The sequence below is a fragment of the Phoxinus phoxinus genome (assembly GCF_949152265.1).
Source record: "Phoxinus phoxinus genome assembly, chromosome: 12".
Taxonomy (NCBI): Eukaryota; Metazoa; Chordata; class Actinopteri; order Cypriniformes; family Leuciscidae; genus Phoxinus; species Phoxinus phoxinus.
The window spans coordinates 20,536,215-20,554,092 of NC_136887.1; the positions used below are offsets into that span (position 1 = coordinate 20,536,215).

A 17,878-nucleotide genomic window follows, 5' to 3' on the forward strand; every position below is an offset into this window, starting at 1 on the left:
TGATGCACAGACATCTGCAAAAGAAATTTATGAGCGGATGAACACAGAAGCAGTGCTGAAAGAGAAGCGATTGCGTTCTACAAAAAGGCACTTTGCCTATGAGGCTGCAGATGAGCCAATAGTGGATGCTATGAAGAGGCTAGAAGTTTCCTTTTTTAATGCTGTAGTGGACTGTAGCATTCAGGTGTTGGAGAATAGACTTAAGTCTCTAAGTGAGGTTAAAGAAAACTGTGCAGTGCTGCTCAATTTTAGGGAGCTGAAAGCTCCGGAGGGAACAATGTGAGCTTCTTGGGGAAAAACTCTCTTGTGGAGAGGAGGCTAATATTGATGGTAGCGCACTGGCTGTAGAGATTGAGTCTTCCTGAACTTCCCCAAACTACTGTATGATGACTGCCCTTGAGCTTCTCACATACCTCTCACAAAATGAGATGTGTGAGCTTTACCCTAATTTTTGGGTAATTAACCCTAACCCTAACCCTAACCCTGCCTGTGACAGTTACCTCAGCAGAGAGGAGCTTTTCCGAGCTCAAATTGATTAAAACATACCTGAGATCATCAATGGCCCAAGAAAGACTAAGTGGACTTGCTGTTATTAGTATCAAGTTGGCCAAGCAATACCGTACAATGATGTCATCAGTGACTTTGCCTCCAGAAAAGCTAGGAAGGAAAGATTGAGGACAGTTACACTGTATTGAGACAGTTGAGAAATAATTATATTTTCACAGTTTTCAACAATAATTGTCATTGCTGAACCCTTGCTGTTATTATATTTCTGATTTCTCAGTTTTGTCAATGTTTTGATACAGTTTGTTTTTAGAAGTTTCAGTTAGAGTTCAGAAGAGTTAGTAAAAGTTAAACGTTTTAAAAACAAAAATGGAATACTGATTCACTTTCATTATTTAAGTATCTATTTTTTTGTAACATTCTATTTTTGATTATATTACTGTTTGTCTATTTTGGTTTTATTTTGTATTTGAAGATTGCACATTTGCAAATAATTTGTTTAATATGTTTTGTGACCGTTTGTTTTCAGAAGTTTCAAAGAGTTTTAGTAAAAGAGTTAAATAAAAGTAACACATTTTTAATTAAGTATCTATTTTTTTATTAAGTATTTTTTCATTTATTAATACATAACCTCACTGTATTAATTTATATGTAACATTATAGCGTGACATTTGTGTCAATAATTGTCAAGCACAGGTGACTCCGCGTGGGAGGGGGCCCCCAAATCAAATTATGCATTGCTCTTTCCGTATCTTATGTTGTCTGCATATTTATTTGCGGTCATGGCCTAGTTATTTGATGTGCTACATCTAGAACTTGATGTGAATGTCCTAAAATTAGTAATTCGACTATTCGGATTCTTGTAACCTACACATGCAACCCCTTTGCCCATAATTAAACATGCACAATATTAATACAGTACGTTTTTGATGCATTTAAGTTAGAGGGAATCAAACGTGCAATTATGTACAACAAATATATACAGTCATGCTCTGTAAGCCTTTAAGCTTTGAATTTCACATCTTTGGTGATGAGGCACTTCCTCTATACAAAGTTACAGGAAACAGAGAGAGCTGAGAGCCAGCTATTCTGCGTCAACATTATCATCACACTCAGTCAGACCAACTAGCCACAAGCAAGACAAGCGCCTTGCAATCTTCAACAAAGCTGTATACTTTAGCTATCATCATAGATAACTGTAGAACAGTCAGTTTCTACTAAACTGGAAAAACAACCATTCCAATCACAATGAGTTTTGAAAGTCTACCGACCAAATCAGAGGTGATGTGCTGGAACTCTGTACACTTGGCTGACTATCTCAAAAAAGTGAGTTCATTCTATTGTTCTTCTGACTAAAGCGCTAGATGCATTCAATTAAAGGGAAATATATTGAAAGCAGTTGTTAACATTATAAAGTTTAGCATGTAACCCTCATGTTGACAGGTTTTATTGCATTTTTATCATAATGAGGCTTCTAGCAGACTCTGAATGCACTTTGGAAGGGTAATCTTTGCAGATCTTTTTTTAGTCGCACTGGTGTTCTTCAGTTGCTGTGCTTCAAGTGTGGCTGATAGATTAACACGCAATGTGGTTTTCTAAAAATGTCTATTTGATGGTTGTGTCTTGTTTTTCTGATAACCTTAGCTAATTTATAGCCTTGTCTTGCAATCATTTTGTCAAATGCACCATTATGTCAAAAAGTATATTGTAAAAATTAAAAAACTACATGTTATATATATATAAAAAAAATAGAAACTTTTTTTTTTAAGTTTATAGTCAGTAAAGTGCATGACTGAGTTTAAGTGTGAAGCATGACTACAGAGCAGTTTTCAGTTCTCACACTTTTTTTGTGTTTTCAGATGAAACTGCTGGGGTGTGACAGGGTGGTGAAGAAAAGCAATATGAATGGTGCAATATTCTTGGTAAGTCTTTTTGTCTCTCCAAGACACATACAACAACTCAGACCTTACTTACAACTTAAATCTATACTGCATTTAGACATCATTAAACAAAATACAGTATTGTGCAAAGGTTAGGCATGTTAGATTCTTAAAAAAATAAAAAAAATAAAGGCAGTTATTAATCTTTAATTTTATTGTGCCTGTAGGAAATATAAATTTACAGTTTCAATGTATTTTCAAAGTGAATTTCCAAACATTCATTTTGCCTTTAATAAACCAGTGAGATTTTTGAATGCACAAGGAGTACGACAACAGGCGGCATGCTCCACACAGAGAACTGATCCCACCATAGAGTCCATCTGGGATTACAGGAAGAGAATAAATGTCACAGAATAAACTTCTCCAAGCATCTTGGAAAAACCTACCCGCAAAGCTATCTTAAAAACTGTGTGCAGGTGTACAATTCAGTGATAAATAAAATAAAATCTATTTATGAATTATTTATTTTTCAAACATCCCCATAATGTATTTTTCACAAGTGCCTAAAACCTTCCACAGTACTTTTGCGTAGATTTCCCACAGCACCTTGTGGATGTTACCAAGTGTTCTTATGAATTTAGTCTCTCTCTCTTTTTTATGTCTCTTCATATAATCCTAGATGAACTCGATAAAATCAGATTTCTGTGTGGACCAAACCATCGATTAATGGACTGGTTGTGCATACAAAATCCTCCTCAATTATTGCAATTAATGGCATAAGTACAGTAATGTTGGGAAACATAAACAGATTTCCTACTGGCACACTTACGAAAAAGCACAATCTTCTTAAATTTTTTGGTGGAAAATTATAAGACTAAGACTTTTGCACAGTACTGTATAATCTGAAATTCTTAGACATCTCAAATCAATATAGAAATAATGATTCCCGTTTCTACCTTGTTCTAGAACATGAATGATACGGACATGAAGAAGTTCCCCACAGCACATATCCCGTAAGTTTAAGCTCAACAACAAAAACAAAATCTCACAGAAGCTAAATGTATAAACGAAACATATTGGCTAGGTATAAAGGGCATGTGCCTACTGGCTGATTTAGCAGACACTTTTAACCAAGGTTTACGAAGTATAGCAAACTTTAATCAGTTCATGCATTCCATGAAAATCAAACACATGACTGTGGCTTTGATAGCACTATACTCAACTGTTTGAGCTACAGAAGCGCTAATTTAGATTATAACAACTGTCAAATACAAGACACTAAAAGCCTACAGACAGTTCTAAAAATGTACAAAGTGACTAACCATCATTTAGACTGTTTGCATAATATATCTCTAATTTAAATTGCCCCCAAATATATATAAAAAAAAAAAATATATATATATATATATATATATATATATAGTCTGTTAAGCTGGTAATGATCATTGCTATTTCTTTACTTTTGTTTTACTATTTGGAAGATTTATCACAAAGATCTGCAAAGATATTAACCAGAATAACAAACAAAAGAAGAGTCTGTTTCATAGGTAAGCAACATCAGTACTTCATAATTACATGATTCTTTTTGTAACAAAACTTTTTCTTCATGTTTGAGAGTTTGTCATTTTAAAATGTTGTCTTGGCTAGATCAGATCATCGAATGCCTCCAAAACAAGGTAACTAACTCGTGTGCAACTACATAAACAACTGTGGTTATACAACTATACACACACAACCTAAAATGTTTCTATATTTTCTTTGGGGGAAAAAAAAAATGCAGAACCTGGTCCAGGAGGTTGGGATTCTGATGAATTTGTAAGTCGCTATGTTATACTTTTTAAAAGTCTTCTCGCCACCATTTTCAGACATTACTATTAAATGCAAAAAGTGCATTTATTTTTTTCCAGGACCAAGAAGAAAGTGACAATGACTATGAGGAGCCAGATAATAATGTGTGTGAAGACAATTACATATGCGCAGAATCATGTGATATTGGGGAAGGTGATTCTGAAGATGACTATGAACCACCGCCTAGTGAAATACCCTCTGAAGTACCGACTCACTTTCGTGCTCCAAAGCCTCTGGGCGATGGCGATTATTTAGGTAACTCATAATGCAAAAAAACAAACAAATCACTATGCACAAGAACAAAAGAATCCATGTATCAGAGGATTCACTCACCCGTTCTATTCTGTGGCTCTGTGTAGACAGCGGCCCACGTGGTTCTGCTAGACCACCCCAGATCAAGTCAACATCTAATCCCAGAATGCTTATTAATGTAAGTAAAAAACTTTAGACCATCTCAAACTCATCTTACTGTAAATGCAGTAATGTCCTTTACATTTGCTAATGTCTAATGTCCTTTACTAAAGCATTTCTTTACGTTCAGATATCTAAGCCTCCATCACGACCGGATCCCTCTCCGCACAGGCCTTTTGTTCCCCCTAATCAATGTGAGTGAGTTCAATGTCAAATTCCTTTAATATGAAATCATGTCTGAATGTTCTGCAAATCATATCCACAGCCAAACCTGGTCCAGCTGTGCCAAGGGTAGACCGCAGTAAGAAACCTGGCTCATCTACTCTGTCAAAAAAAGATACTGGCAAACCAGGTACCATTAAGTTTTCATTTGAAAACTTTTAAAACCTTCTGTATTGTATGGTAATCATGTTTACCTTAACTAAAACATTTTAATTTAAATCCTTACAGCAAGAAACAGCTTACCAATGCCTCCTAAATCAACATTTCCCACACAAAGGTAAGTATCTTTATCAACAACTTGCATTCGTTAAGTCGGAAATCAGTAGCGCCTACTTTTTTTTCTTCAATCTTCAACACAGATTTGACAATCAACAAAGGGAAGAGCTTCCTCCTCTACCTGTACAAGTAAATGTGATGATGGGGCAGGTTAGTGCAATCACTACCTATAATCATGACAGCAGACATCTTACAGACACACAAACAATGTAAACCTAAGACATGCAGTTAGGCTGGATAACCACAAGATGGCACTGTTGTGGTTTGTTTGACAATGAAGCTAAACAAAGGAAATAAAAGTCCAGTCTTGAGCATTGTTTCATATCACAGAAACTAAACACACACAAAAAAAAGTCCTACTGTAATAATGAGAGCGACCACATACTAGACCACACTGTAAAGGCTGATTTTTTGTTATGCACTCAGGGCATGGATCCAGAGTGGTATGTGGGGCAAATGACACGAGCAGAGGCCGAAGTCTCCCTCAGACATGTGAATAAAGTGAGTTCCACCACTCAAGTATCCCTTCCTTCAAATTAATTATGAATAAATAAGTTTTGGTGAGAGAATTAATTGGAATTATTTACACTTAAAAAATACAGATCTTTGCCCTGTATATGAGAAAGAGGGAAACAATAGAGGAAACAAGTGTGCTGTATGATGAACGTAAGACACTCATACTGAGTGATGGACATTGTCTTTTTTTTTAGGATGGCACTTTCTTGGTGAGAGACAGCTCAAAGGGCTGCACAGAGCAGCCATACACACTCATGGTGCTGCACCAGCAAAAAGTGTACAACATCCAGATCCGCTTCCTTGGAAGCAGTGATGGCTATTCCCTAGGCACAGGCCTAAATGGCATTGAGGTAATGTATCTGTTGATTATGACAGAAATGTATGTAAATCCTGACATAAAATAGTCAGCCGATTTTTGAATTTTTTTTGTTTTGTTTTCTTTTTTTTTTAGTATATTTGATACATCAGGCTTTTATGGCTCATATAGTATAATATATAGGACAATATAAGCTCATAATCAAGGAAAAATTTCATTTTATTTAAAGGGCTAAAGTAAGAAAAATATGCAATTTGGTGCAATTGCTGATATTTATATGACCAAAGCTTAAAGGAACACGCCGACTTTTTGGGACTTTAGCTTATTCATCATATCTCCCAGAGTTAGATAAGTCCATACATACCCTTTTCATCTCCGTGCGTGCCGTAACTCTGTCTGACGCACCCACCGCTAGCCTAGCTTAGCACAAAGACTGGAGGTAAAAGGCTCCAGCTAGCATACTGCTCCCAAGTGACAAAATAACAGCAACATTTTCCTATTTACAAATGTTGTGATTTGTATAGTCACAGCGTGTACAAATAACAAGATCACATGAGACAGCCATCTTCGAACCATAGACATACTGGGAACTATATTCTCAAAAGGCGAAGCACTGCTACTTGTGCGGAGTGATTTGCTCGCAGCACCTGAGAAGCCCCGTGGTGAGGAGCAGAGAGTTCGCTCAGAGTGTTGCGCTAATCACTCCGCCCAAGTAGCAGTGCTTCGCCTTCTGAGAATATAGTTCCCAGTATGTATGTATACAGATGGATTTTGTTTGAATAAGAAATTAATGTATGAAATTCTAATTTTATAATATATACATTTCTTTTGGCTAATAGAAGTTCTGAAAGGCCGGTAACTTAAAAATTGAGTGAAAAAGTTAATTTCAAACCCTGGTTGTACTGTTATTTAATGTGTTTTTGGATTGTTCTGCTGACGAAACACTGCAAAATAATTTTCCGAGAAATTCCAGTAGACAAAAAAAAACAGACAATCTGAGCTGTGGAAAATTACAAGTAATAGGAGCTTTAAACAGCTTTTTACAGAGGATGCCATTAAAAACACGGTCTGTCCCTTACAGCCTCGCTTCTCTATCTGTCATGGAGCTACTCTGAATAAGGTCTATAAACGCCTATAGACTGAAGACATTATACACATGCGCCTAACATCGCCGTTTTCAAAAATTTGCGTTCTTGTAATTTCCACGGAGATGGTAATGCCGTAAATGAACTGCCAAAACACATAAAACGTTTTTAGTTGAAAACAGTGTTGTGTAAACACCTTCTTAGATTTATACTAAGGGTACATTTACACGACAATGATGAACAATTTTTTTTTGTTTTTACAGATTACAACTTTATCAAAACGATCCCCGTTTACACGGCTTCGCGAAACGACTAAAAACGCTGTATTATGCATGCCAGGCCAGTAGTTGGCGATGTCACTTTGTAAAGAAAGACAACGTGCCTGCACACATACACATTCAAACGTGCATGTATAGACTAAACACGTAATACGCATGTGCTTGCACTCACCGTTTCCACAGATTCACATTTTTGTAGTTTACACTGAGACAATAACGGTATCATTTTTAAAAACTTGCACATTGAAATCTGTTTTAAAAACTTTGCGTTTTCAGGCCACCAAAACGCCGTAGTGGTGTAAATGAACAGCCAAAATACATAAAAAGTTCTACGTTTTAAGGCCTAAAAAGTAAGCTGAAAAAGTTATGATAGGTATATAGGTATAGACAATAAAAGGCATGAAGATAGTGACGTTTTTCAGATTCGATCATGTTGATAATTTAGAGGCCTTAGAAATTTGTGTATCAAATATACAGTAGGCTTCATAGGGTTAAATAAAAACCCACAGCAACTGTAAAGAGTGAAGTGTGTATTATATTATCAGCTGTGGTGACTGTTATTGGTTCAGTGAGATTCAAAGTTCCCTCAATCAATCGACTTGCATGTGTGTCACAGAATTTCTCCAGTGTCATGGACATGGTCGCGCACCACTCAAAGACCCCACTGGTTCTGATAGACGGAATGGAGCGTGGAGCTGGACCTCAGCGGCAATGCTGTCTTATGCACCCAGCAGGTTACTGACTCACAGAACAATCTTAATAATAATACCCAGTTAGCATCATAATTCTGACTGGGTTCCAGTGTGAAAAAGACTTTATGGAATTCAGACTCTTTATCTGAATAATGAGCATTTATAGATGCTGGCATTCAACGGCAGGATATGCAAGCACTCATCTCTCCTTCAGAAAAATAACAAATGGCGAGAATTAATAAATCATATTTAGTTTGATTCGATCAGACAGGACTGTCTACACTCTTTAAATTTTTAAACACTTTCAATGTTAAAATCAAGAGGCATTTTTACACTCAATGTTAGCTAGTGGCAACTTTACTCATCAACTTACTGTACATTTGTCTGTTTTAACTTAAATATTTCTAATGCTTTTGGTGTTTGATCTTAATATTGCCTTATTAAATTGTGCTGTTTAATATTATTGTAAACTCAACCTTACAAGTGTACTTCTTTGAGTTACATATTTAGTCTTCCATCGTCTGTGCACGGCTTAACCATGTTGGGGTTTCCACATCAGTCTGGAGGCACGCCATTTTTTCAGGGTGTGTGAAGCACACGGTCAGGTTACACTGCAGCAGCTGGGTCTTCACTGAAAACAAACGGGGTAGTGGTTGAACACAGCAAGAAGAACACAAGAAGAGACCCTCTCATTCCATTGACTGACTGAAACATAACCAGCACAAACAGGTTATGTTTACTGTAATCAAAGCATATAAATAGAAGCATTCTGTTATGTATTATGCAAAGGTTACTGTTAACGTACATCCAAAAGAAAAATCTATTAATTCATTATTATTTTACACGGTAATCAATCTAAAATATGGCTATTGCAGAGCTTGATAATCCACAAAAAGAGCCGGCAACAAAAATGCAAGTAACTCGAAATATACAAAGATGCTCATGCTTGACTGGATATGCTGGGCTCAACAATAGATGCAGCCTATATGTTTTCTTGCCAAACTTCATGGCTCTATGACATAATAAAATTAATTATTATTGACAGCCCTGGAGGATTTGGGGGATGTTTTGGGTGCTGATATGTTTGTGTTAGCACTGACCCCTGGCAAGGATGGCACATTTTCTTAATTTTTTTTTTGTTCAAGTAATACCAATTTGAAAGCCACCAGAAGAATTTATGCCAGCACTCTAGAAGGAGGAACTATTAAACTGCCAGTTTCAGAATTTTCAAAACATGGGTGTGTGGAGACGACTTTCCAAATTGTACATTATTATTATTACTACATTTCATAAGGTTAAATATTAATGAAAGTAGGGACTGGGACTTTGAGGTCCAACTGTCACTAACAGTCACTGAATTATGCTAACATTTAAAAAAAAAAAACTTATTTACCTTCCAATCGGTCCATAAATTCTGACATTAAATCCAACTGCTTCAAGATATAATCTAGGCCAGCTGAGGATCCGTGTTCACTGTTCTTGGTGGCATTTCCCTCAGACTCCATCTGTAAGGCCATTACACACAGAAGTAAGATAATTATATCATATAATCATTTATAAGGTCTCTTATCTGTCTTAAAGGGATGACACACAAAAATAAATCTACAAATGGAAAACGCATCCCTTCTTAGAAAAACAGCATTTTGCAACACGTTTTACAAACCTTGTAAAGCTCAGAAAGGGATTTATAAAATGTGAACCTGGATCACAAAACCAGTCACAAGTCGCACGGGTATATTTGTGGCAATAGCCAACAATACATTGTTTGGGTCAAAATTAGATTTTTCTTTTATGCTAAAAATCATTAGGTTATTAAGTAAAGATCATGTTCCATGAATATATTTTGTAAATTTCCTACCGTAAATATATAAAACATTTATTTGTGTGAGTGAATGCAGCACAATCACAAACCTAAATGGACAACTTTAAAGGCGATTTTCTCAATGTTTCGAGTTTTTTTGCACCCTCAGATTCCAGATTTTTAAATAGCCTAGTTGTATCTCGACCAAATATTGTCCTATCCTAACAAATTTATTTATTCAGCTTTCAGATGATGTATAAATCTCAATTTTAAAAGTGACCCATGTGACTGGTTTTGTGGTCCAGGGTCACAAATGGTTTAGCAAATAGTTCCAACTGTGCAAACAAAATAAATCATTAAACTCATTTAAAAGAACACTGAAAACTGCATATAAAAGTATTATAATGTAATATAAATAAAGTAGCCTAATATAATTTTTGCATTTTAATGACATTTTAATCAGATTCACAATCAGGATGTTTGCTTTGTTGATATGTTTATTAATTTGTGTGAGGGCAAGTAACCATGTAAAATCACAAATATAATGGCAACATGAATAACTCTGGCTAATCTAGATTCTAGGCTAATGCATAAACTTTAACAACATCAGAGGTTTCTGTTCAAAACTTAAACTTTAATCTATTCTTGGGGGATATTATGTTCTTGAGCATCAGGATGACATTTTTTATCTTGTCCATCGGTGGGACCACAGATGACATCTTTGCACTTGAGAAACTCATTCTCCAGACTCTTGAGGGATTCAGCCAGATCTGGACTGGTGCGGAGTACAACCATATCATAGGCCATCCAAGACAAATTCACTGAGGACGAAGAAAATGAGTATTGACAAAGTACAGCATTATCATTATACGGAATGCACTATTAGTTTGTTAGTCTATAGTTACCTGAAATATTTTCCATTTGTTCAGTCATCTTCTCCAAATGTTGGTTCAGTTGTAAACTCTCACGACCTAAGTCCTCACATAACTGCACACTCGAAATATCTTCAGACATCTAAAAACCATCAAACTCAGTAACTCCAGCTGAATTGTTGTTAGGCTACTTAACTCATATTAAATTAGTTAACGTTACATTTTAATTATGGATTAAATAAGAGCAAGTTGTAAACGTAGGCTAAAGTTAATCAGTTCGTTTTTCGTCACCAGTTTTCTCCCGTCACTCAAATATAGGCAAGGCTTCCTCAGGCCAAAATGCTTTAAATTACGTAAATAAATTAATATATATTTAGTGTAAGTAGAAATTCACAACGTAAACTGATTACCTTGGTAATGTAGCGAACTACAGACGACCTTTAATGTTTCTTGTTTTATTGCGACAGCTGACAGTTCCTCGAGCTCGAACAATGCACGCGCGGCGCGACACGCAGATTTAACGGCTCTCTCTCTCGCGTGCACGCTCACATACCTTGTGTAATCACCTCGAATATAAAATTCGCTACATTTTGGAAGCTTAAAAACAACGATTCGTGGATTAATTTACGCCATGACATCCCGGCGTGGATAAACAAACAAGTAAATAAATACAATAAGCACTTATTTGAAACAACAATATTTTGAACATAGCCTACCTTAGCTAAAAAAGTTTTTTGTACGCTGTTACCAACACTTTTGGAGATGCAGTTTAAATTGGATAATTGTACAATGACGGTAAAATGACCGTAAACAACCATTAAATATTTTATATATTTTATCAAATATTTTATAAATATGAAAAACAACTTATTAAATAAAAGCAGGAATTAAAACTTTTTCATGAATAAATGAATTCTAAAAGTAAAAAATAAATAAAAGAGCTTACATATATATATAAATATATAAAAGTAGGCTATATATATATATATATATATATATATATATATATATATATATATATATATATATATACACACACACACACACACACACACACACATATATATATATATATAGTAGGTTTTTGGTTGTAACAGAAAATTCCAGTGTGTCAGGATAAAATCTGAATGCCTTCAGGTGAAGAGGAGTGGAAGGGTGGGTGGTCATGAGCTGTGTCAGGAAAAGCCTAAACACGTGGAAGCTTTCAATAAGGTGGGGCTGAGGAGGTGCTATATATGCATAAAACAGGTGCAACAAGTGACAATGTTGATACAGCAGAAGAAAGCACAATAGCTTTGAGAGAGGACACAAGCAGAACAGCGCTAGAGCTCCTGAAAATATTCATAGACTGTAAGGTACAAAAAAGAAGAACAGGTCATCAGAGAGAGAGAGAAGAAGAAGAAAAAAGTGGAGCACCATCAGGATCACCGAGCAATGACATCCTATGAATCTCAAGGTCAGTCTCCGACGAGATGTGGGCCTCAGTTCCCTAGCTTGGGACAGGAACCTCCAGAATTGAGTATGTACAGCGACAGCTACTATCCTCCTCCATCACTGCCGAGTCCACAGCGAGCGAACCCTACCTCATATGAACTCGGAGACTATGCTGCCTCGTCGCCTAACCCCTACCTGTGGTTCAACAGCCCAGGGATGAACAGCGCTCCTTATCTTGGTGGAACGCCTGGCCCTGCAGGACCTTCTTTTGTTCCCCAGCACTACGGCATGCAAAGGCCCTATTTGGGACCTGGGGGACCAGGTGTTCCGGCTGGTGATCTGAGCTGGTTCTCCATGCCCTCTCAAGAGGATCTTATGAAGCTGGTCAGGCCACCTTATTCATACTCTGCTCTTATTGCGATGGCCATTCACGGTGCACCGGAACGCCGCCTCACTCTAAGTCAGATTTATCAGTATGTTGCCGATAACTTCCCTTTTTACAACAAGAGCAAAGCGGGATGGCAGAACTCTATTCGTCACAACCTCTCTCTGAACGACTGTTTCAAAAAGGTTCCACGAGATGAAGATGATCCAGGTGAGTTTTTTGCAGCTCTTTGGTTATTATTAATTAATTAAATCAAGTTAAAAACTCAAAAAAAACATTACAAATGATTGAATTATTGTTTGTTACATAAACACAGTAGTGTATATATATATATATATATATATATATATATATATATATAAACACACACACATACAATATTATTAACTATATAAACATTACAAATTATTGTTTATCATTTAAATATTATTTATAGAAATATTAAATATATATACTTTTTTAAATTAATAATAATAAAATATATATTTTTAAACTATATTTAATGTGAAATGTATCTCTCATTTTAAAGGTAAGGGCAATTACTGGACCTTAGATCCAAACTGTGAAAAAATGTTTGACAACGGCAACTTCAGACGCAAGAGGAAGAGAAAGTCTGACTGTCTCCCAGAGAAGAGCAGTTCTGGAGGGAATCTGAGCTCTGAGTCAGGAGACAGTAATGGCAGGGGCAGCCCGAAAAATCAAGCCGTTGACATTTCCACTTCGCCTGAAAAGGGCCCTTCACCCACATCCACGGGTCCGTCGCCGTGCTTGAGCAACTTCCTGACTGAGATGTCTGGGGTCACGGCTGGCTCTCTCGACATGGAAGGAGATCCCCTGAGTCGTCCCTTTACGCTCAGTCTGCCAGTGGACGGAGCACAAAGAGCCTCGCAACCCGCAGGCTTTAGCACCTACTCCCCCAGCTCTACGGTGTCTGAGTGGGCATCCCCTCTGCCCCCACCGCCATCCATTTCCCCATCACCTTCCCACTCCACTTTAGGTTACAACGGGCCTACTCTTAGTCAGTTTAATGGGCATTTCTACCCTGGTTTGAGCTCGACGGGTATTCTTTACCCCCGGGAAGGTACAGAGGTATAAGAGGGGAAGCGGGTGACACCGAGAACAGACGAGCTGAATGATCAATTCATGCTATAAACTCTGGGGGCAAAAAAAAAAAAAAACACTGTTGTTTTCCTGAAACTATACACTGCTACAGCCTAACCAAACTCCTCTGAGTTCTGCGGGCACAAGATACGAATGAATTCCCACAGGAATGGCCTAGTCAGCATGAGATATGACAGGCTGACTCTAGCAAAGGCCCCTGTTATCAGCAGCTCCGACCTGAGGTCAGCTGCTGACATCAAGCCATTCTGTGCACCTAATTCTTTCTTAACTCATATTACTGAAACCGAATTCAAGCGCCTGTAATGAAAGCGAACTGATGAATCACGTCTTTTGTGGGCAGAGAAACTCCAGTTAAAATACATATGGTGAAGCAGATTTTCTCTGCTGCATGCTGGTATTGTAATATGATACTGTCAGTCTTTGTATTTTAACTTGACAATGTCTTTTGTTTATTGTAAAGTTGGGTATGTGTGAATGTACGAGTATATTTTATTTGTATTATTTTATTTTATTTTACTATGAGGTCGCTGAGGGTGTATATTGATTCTTTTTAATAAAATAAATATTTAAAATAAAATTGACTTGGATATTATTCAGTTGAATAATGTTATTTATTAAACAAACAACAAACTTTAATTTAACTTGAATTGTATTAAAAGGAAACTTTTTGACTCGGATTTAGTGTCCATGGAAAAAAAGATGACCTTGAAAAAAACAGAACTTGTTTCACCAGGTCACTCTTAACTGTCACTCCTTCCAGAGACTTTCACTTTGTACGATGTAGGCTACTGCTGATCCCACAGTTTTTGGCAGTGCTTCAATTATACTTCAAATTTGTGATGATGACATTGGAGATAATAAGTTGTAAGACAGCACTAATTGCTCGAGATGAGAGCTTGATATTTTTGTTTAGTTAACAAAAAAAGTGATACAGCCAGACAGTGACTGATGGTTAACAGATTCCATCACGTCCTGCTATATGATTCCCGTTCCTTTAATGTGGAGACAGACACAAATGGTAAGCTCATTATTTCTATATATAAAGTCAATTCAAATGCCTTGGAAAATGTAAACCTCTCAACAAATAAAATACTGAACCTTGAAATGATAAAACAATTGATATAGGCCTACTGTTTAAACTTAACCAAAAGGGTGTCCAAATATTTGTATCTTGTCAACTTTAAAGTAAAGGTGATTAGGTTACTCAGCTACGATCTGTATTATAAAGTGATTTTTTTTTAAGAATTAAAAACTCAGTGAGCTTCTGTTTAAATAAAATGATTGACATGCTTAAGTGATTATCAGGGGAGCACTCTTCTTTCTGTATATATTCCTTTTACTGTTTGAATAAAGTTTTTTTTTTTTCATACTGCTCAAAAAACAAACATTCACATACACACTGCCAAGTTTCGGTAGTGACACTGATTGACACTAACATAGTGATAACCACTATAGTAGTGAAATAGCAACAGACGGGACAAATAAATCTAACATGTCAAATAGATTTGCGCATTTATGGCTTTTCACTTGACCCTTTTAAAATATGTTTATTTAATTGAGAAATGTTGAAAGGCTACATGTTTTGATGTATTATATTATAATTAATAATAAAAAATGAAAAAAAATACATAAAGTAATCTTGGATGTACGTCACGAAAGAAAAGACTATCGCAACTTCCGTTTCATGACGACCATGTATACCATGATCGATACCATGGCAAAAACTATTGGAATACACTATTAACTATTGGAATAGGAATACACTATTAACATAACAGAATTATGAAAATGTATTTTGGTATTTTCACAACTCTATTACAACTTAAATAACCTTTCTCTATTATTACATCATATGTGTAGTAAATAAATATGTGTGCCACAGATATATTAATAAAAAATAATAAAAATAAAATAAAAAATGAAATTAAGCAAAGAAAATAAAGTAGGCCTAATTTTACAACCTATAGGGTTTAATACAATTTATGTATCTTAATCTTAGTGTTTATTATGTGTCCAAATACTGTATTTATGAATGCTTAAAATACATGAAGAATGCTAAAAAAATATGAAGACATGACACTAGAATAAAGAAGAGAGAAACCATAAAAATTAAAACATAAATTTGGTTCATACAAAATTAATTCAGAAAACAGTTTCTAAGCCTTGATTCTGTTTGTGCCCAGAGCAATTTCTAGAGCAGTAGTGGTGTGTGTTTTTGTACTGTCAAGATAAAAACAAATCATAAAATATCTACATGATGAAGGACTTTGTTTGGCAACTTTTTTTTTTGCTAAGGTCACCAACAGACATGTTGTATCAGTAAATCAGCTATCTTGACAGAAATTAATTCATTTAGTTTCTGACAGTCTTTACCTGACTTGAGGGTACCTTTAAGCAGGTAAAATTTTACCACGAAAGAGCTCAGCTCAGCTCATATAACAACTGTTTTGCATAACAGCTCACAACACACCCAAGGAGATCACGGAATTACTTTTTTTAGGAATTAATCAAATCTGGATTTCAACATTTTCCTTCTTCGAATCAGTGTGAGCAGATGAGCCCTCAAGCAAATTCATGCCTAAAGGGATTACCTATTCAGGTGGAGAAATTGATAAAGTATGAAATCTGAGGATTTATTACTAAGGCCATTCTTTAAGTTAATGTAACATGCAAAACTCATACCATTATTCAGCACATCAAAGAATCATTAGCACAATTTAATTTATCTGTGAGATGAGCTACATCCTGTTGGCCTGTGAACTATAAATGTTTCTAGGAAAAAAGTGAAAGACAAACATCATACACACGAATGGGAACCGCAGATGAAAGTTATTATGACAGAAAAGTATTCTGCTGATGGTATATTTGCATATGACATACATCTTTGCTATTTTACCACTGTTTGTATGCATCAGTGCAAGTATTTCTCAACATATCGTGTATATTTCCATGCCAGTCGAGTACCAGACTAAAAGCAGCTGTGGCAGGTGAAAGTAGGGAAGAAGAACTTGTTCTACTTTGTACCGTCTGCTTCAAATGTGCCAAAAGAAACAGAAGGAACACTCAGTAGAACAAAACCTATCAATAAAGCAAATTTAAAGAAAGTTGGCTTTTGGTTGAAAACTCTACACCCTCTCTCTGAACGGCAATGATGCAAATTACCAACTGCTTATTTTGCCAGTGCAAATGCACTGTGCTTTCTTTTTGGCCTGTCTATAAGGGCATTTTGAGCATTTTTTTTCCACCTAGACACTAATTTACAAGCACTGACCTCCATGGGAATTGAAATACACCTTAATGTAAATGAAATTAATCTGTAGAATTATATTCTCTCTATTAAACTGTTTAGGCATTTACATGAAAATCTCTTCTGAGGATGCACTACAGCTGTCTACATTTACATTTATTTGCAGACGCAAAGCGGTTCACACATCAAAAATATCTCATAAGCACCTGTCATATATCTGCTATACTTTATATTTATATAAAATATTATATTTTAAGTACTATATTAAGTACTATACAATATTATATTACATCCTCCCTTATTTTACAGTGTAGTCAATCTGTTCATCTGTTTTCAATAGCTTTTAATCAGTAACCATTTTATTGTGTTGCTTGTGATGCTTGTTTTTATTGTGTGACCTTGAAAAGCACATTGGTCAACTCTGTTTTAATTGTGCTATATAAATAAAGTTGCTATTGCTAAATAAAAGTGGAAAATAGTTTCAAATGAAAACAGAACAGAGACATAATCACGCGATGAACAAGCCAACAGGGGAGATTGCAGTGAATGCTCTTTATTCTAATCGAGGACAACATACAATGAGACAGATGACGAAGGTGAGTAGAAAGCAATAGTAAACAGTCCACAATAACAATACTTTTTTGCACTTATCTATAAGTGAAGAAGATGATAGCATGAGGGTCAAACTCAAACGAGACAAGACAATGAGTTGGAAAAGAAAATGGGCATATATACAGTTCTTTATATGTGACCCTGCACCACAAAACCAGTCACATGGGTAATTGTTTTTAAATTAAGACTTATACATCATATTAAAGCTGAATAAATAAGCTTTCCATATGGTTTGTTAGGATATGACAATATTTGGCCAATATTTAATCTGAGGGAGAAACGTTGAGAAAATCGTTGAAAATGTTCGCGATTTTGCTGCATTCACTCACAAAACTAAATGTAGGAAATTTACAAAATATCTTCATGGAACATGATCT

At 35.8% G+C, this 17,878-nt stretch overlaps 3 protein-coding genes across 6 annotated transcripts; 2 read left to right on the forward strand and 1 right to left on the reverse strand.

The window, feature by feature from the left end:
• The first annotated feature begins 1,589 nt into the window (after window positions 1–1,589).
• On the forward strand, window positions 1,590–8,501 carry lcp2b (lymphocyte cytosolic protein 2b). Of its 3 annotated transcripts, none has more exons than XM_079630105.1 (15): window positions 1,590–1,830; window positions 2,364–2,426; window positions 3,351–3,397; window positions 3,866–3,931; window positions 4,032–4,060; window positions 4,165–4,199; window positions 4,292–4,487; window positions 4,592–4,662; window positions 4,774–4,837; window positions 4,909–4,995; window positions 5,094–5,142; window positions 5,225–5,291; window positions 5,568–5,642; window positions 5,852–6,007; window positions 7,953–8,501. In XM_079630105.1, exons 1-15 carry the CDS (start codon window positions 1,753–1,755, stop codon window positions 8,076–8,078), a joined length of 1,209 nt encoding a protein of 402 aa, XP_079486231.1. In that variant the 5' UTR covers window positions 1,590–1,752; the 3' UTR covers window positions 8,079–8,501. The 3 variants fall into 3 exon arrangements, with proteins under 3 accessions (XP_079486231.1, XP_079486230.1, XP_079486232.1); XM_079630104.1 differs by having other exon boundaries at window positions 4,032–4,059; window positions 4,161–4,199; XM_079630106.1 differs by lacking the exon at window positions 7,953–8,501 and adding an exon at window positions 7,322–7,552 and having other exon boundaries at window positions 4,032–4,059; window positions 4,161–4,199.
• A 19-nt stretch (window positions 8,502–8,520) lies between these two features.
• syce3 (synaptonemal complex central element protein 3) lies at window positions 8,521–11,226 on the reverse strand. 2 transcript variants are annotated; one of them, XR_013799682.1, is made up of 3 exons: window positions 11,112–11,224; window positions 9,422–9,533; window positions 8,521–8,659 (listed from the first exon to the last, which is right to left on the reverse strand). XR_013799682.1 is itself a non-coding variant. In XM_079630107.1 (3 exons), the coding sequence occupies exons 2-3, from the start codon at window positions 10,841–10,843 to the stop codon at window positions 10,469–10,471; spliced, it is 291 nt and encodes a 96-aa protein (XP_079486233.1). In that variant the 5' UTR covers window positions 11,112–11,226; the 3' UTR covers window positions 10,325–10,468. The 2 variants fall into 2 exon arrangements, 1 of the variants encoding a protein (XP_079486233.1); XM_079630107.1 differs by lacking the exons at window positions 8,521–8,659; window positions 9,422–9,533 and adding exons at window positions 10,325–10,650; window positions 10,735–10,843 and having other exon boundaries at window positions 11,112–11,226.
• Window positions 11,227–11,960: 734 nt separating this feature from the next.
• Window positions 11,961–14,945, forward strand: foxi3b (forkhead box I3b). The gene is made up of 2 exons (XM_079630147.1): window positions 11,961–12,730; window positions 13,050–14,945. The coding sequence occupies exons 1-2, from the start codon at window positions 12,136–12,138 to the stop codon at window positions 13,613–13,615; spliced, it is 1,161 nt and encodes a 386-aa protein (XP_079486273.1). The 5' UTR covers window positions 11,961–12,135; the 3' UTR covers window positions 13,616–14,945.
• The last annotated feature ends 2,933 nt before the right edge of the window (window positions 14,946–17,878 follow it).

What these genes read in the sequence shown, in the direction of transcription:
- syce3 (XM_079630107.1), bottom strand. Translation starts at nt 10,843, where the DNA reads ATGTCTGAAGATATTTCGAGTGTGCAGTTATGTGAGGACTTAGGTCGT. An exon ending in ACAAATGGAAAATATTTCAG is followed by an intron (nt 10,651 to 10,734) that starts GTAACTATAGAC and finishes CTTCGTCCTCAG; the next exon opens with TGAATTTGTCTTGGATGGCC.
- lcp2b (XM_079630104.1), top strand. Translation starts at nt 1,753, where the DNA reads ATGAGTTTTGAAAGTCTACCGACCAAATCAGAGGTGATGTGCTGGAAC. An exon ending in TTTTGTTCCCCCTAATCAAT is followed by an intron (nt 4,838 to 4,908) that starts GTGAGTGAGTTC and finishes TCATATCCACAG; the next exon opens with CCAAACCTGGTCCAGCTGTG. An exon ending in CAGGCCTAAATGGCATTGAG is followed by an intron (nt 6,008 to 7,952) that starts GTAATGTATCTG and finishes TGTGTGTCACAG; the next exon opens with AATTTCTCCAGTGTCATGGA.
- foxi3b (XM_079630147.1), top strand. Translation starts at nt 12,136, where the DNA reads ATGACATCCTATGAATCTCAAGGTCAGTCTCCGACGAGATGTGGGCCT. An exon ending in ACGAGATGAAGATGATCCAG is followed by an intron (nt 12,731 to 13,049) that starts GTGAGTTTTTTG and finishes CTCATTTTAAAG; the next exon opens with GTAAGGGCAATTACTGGACC.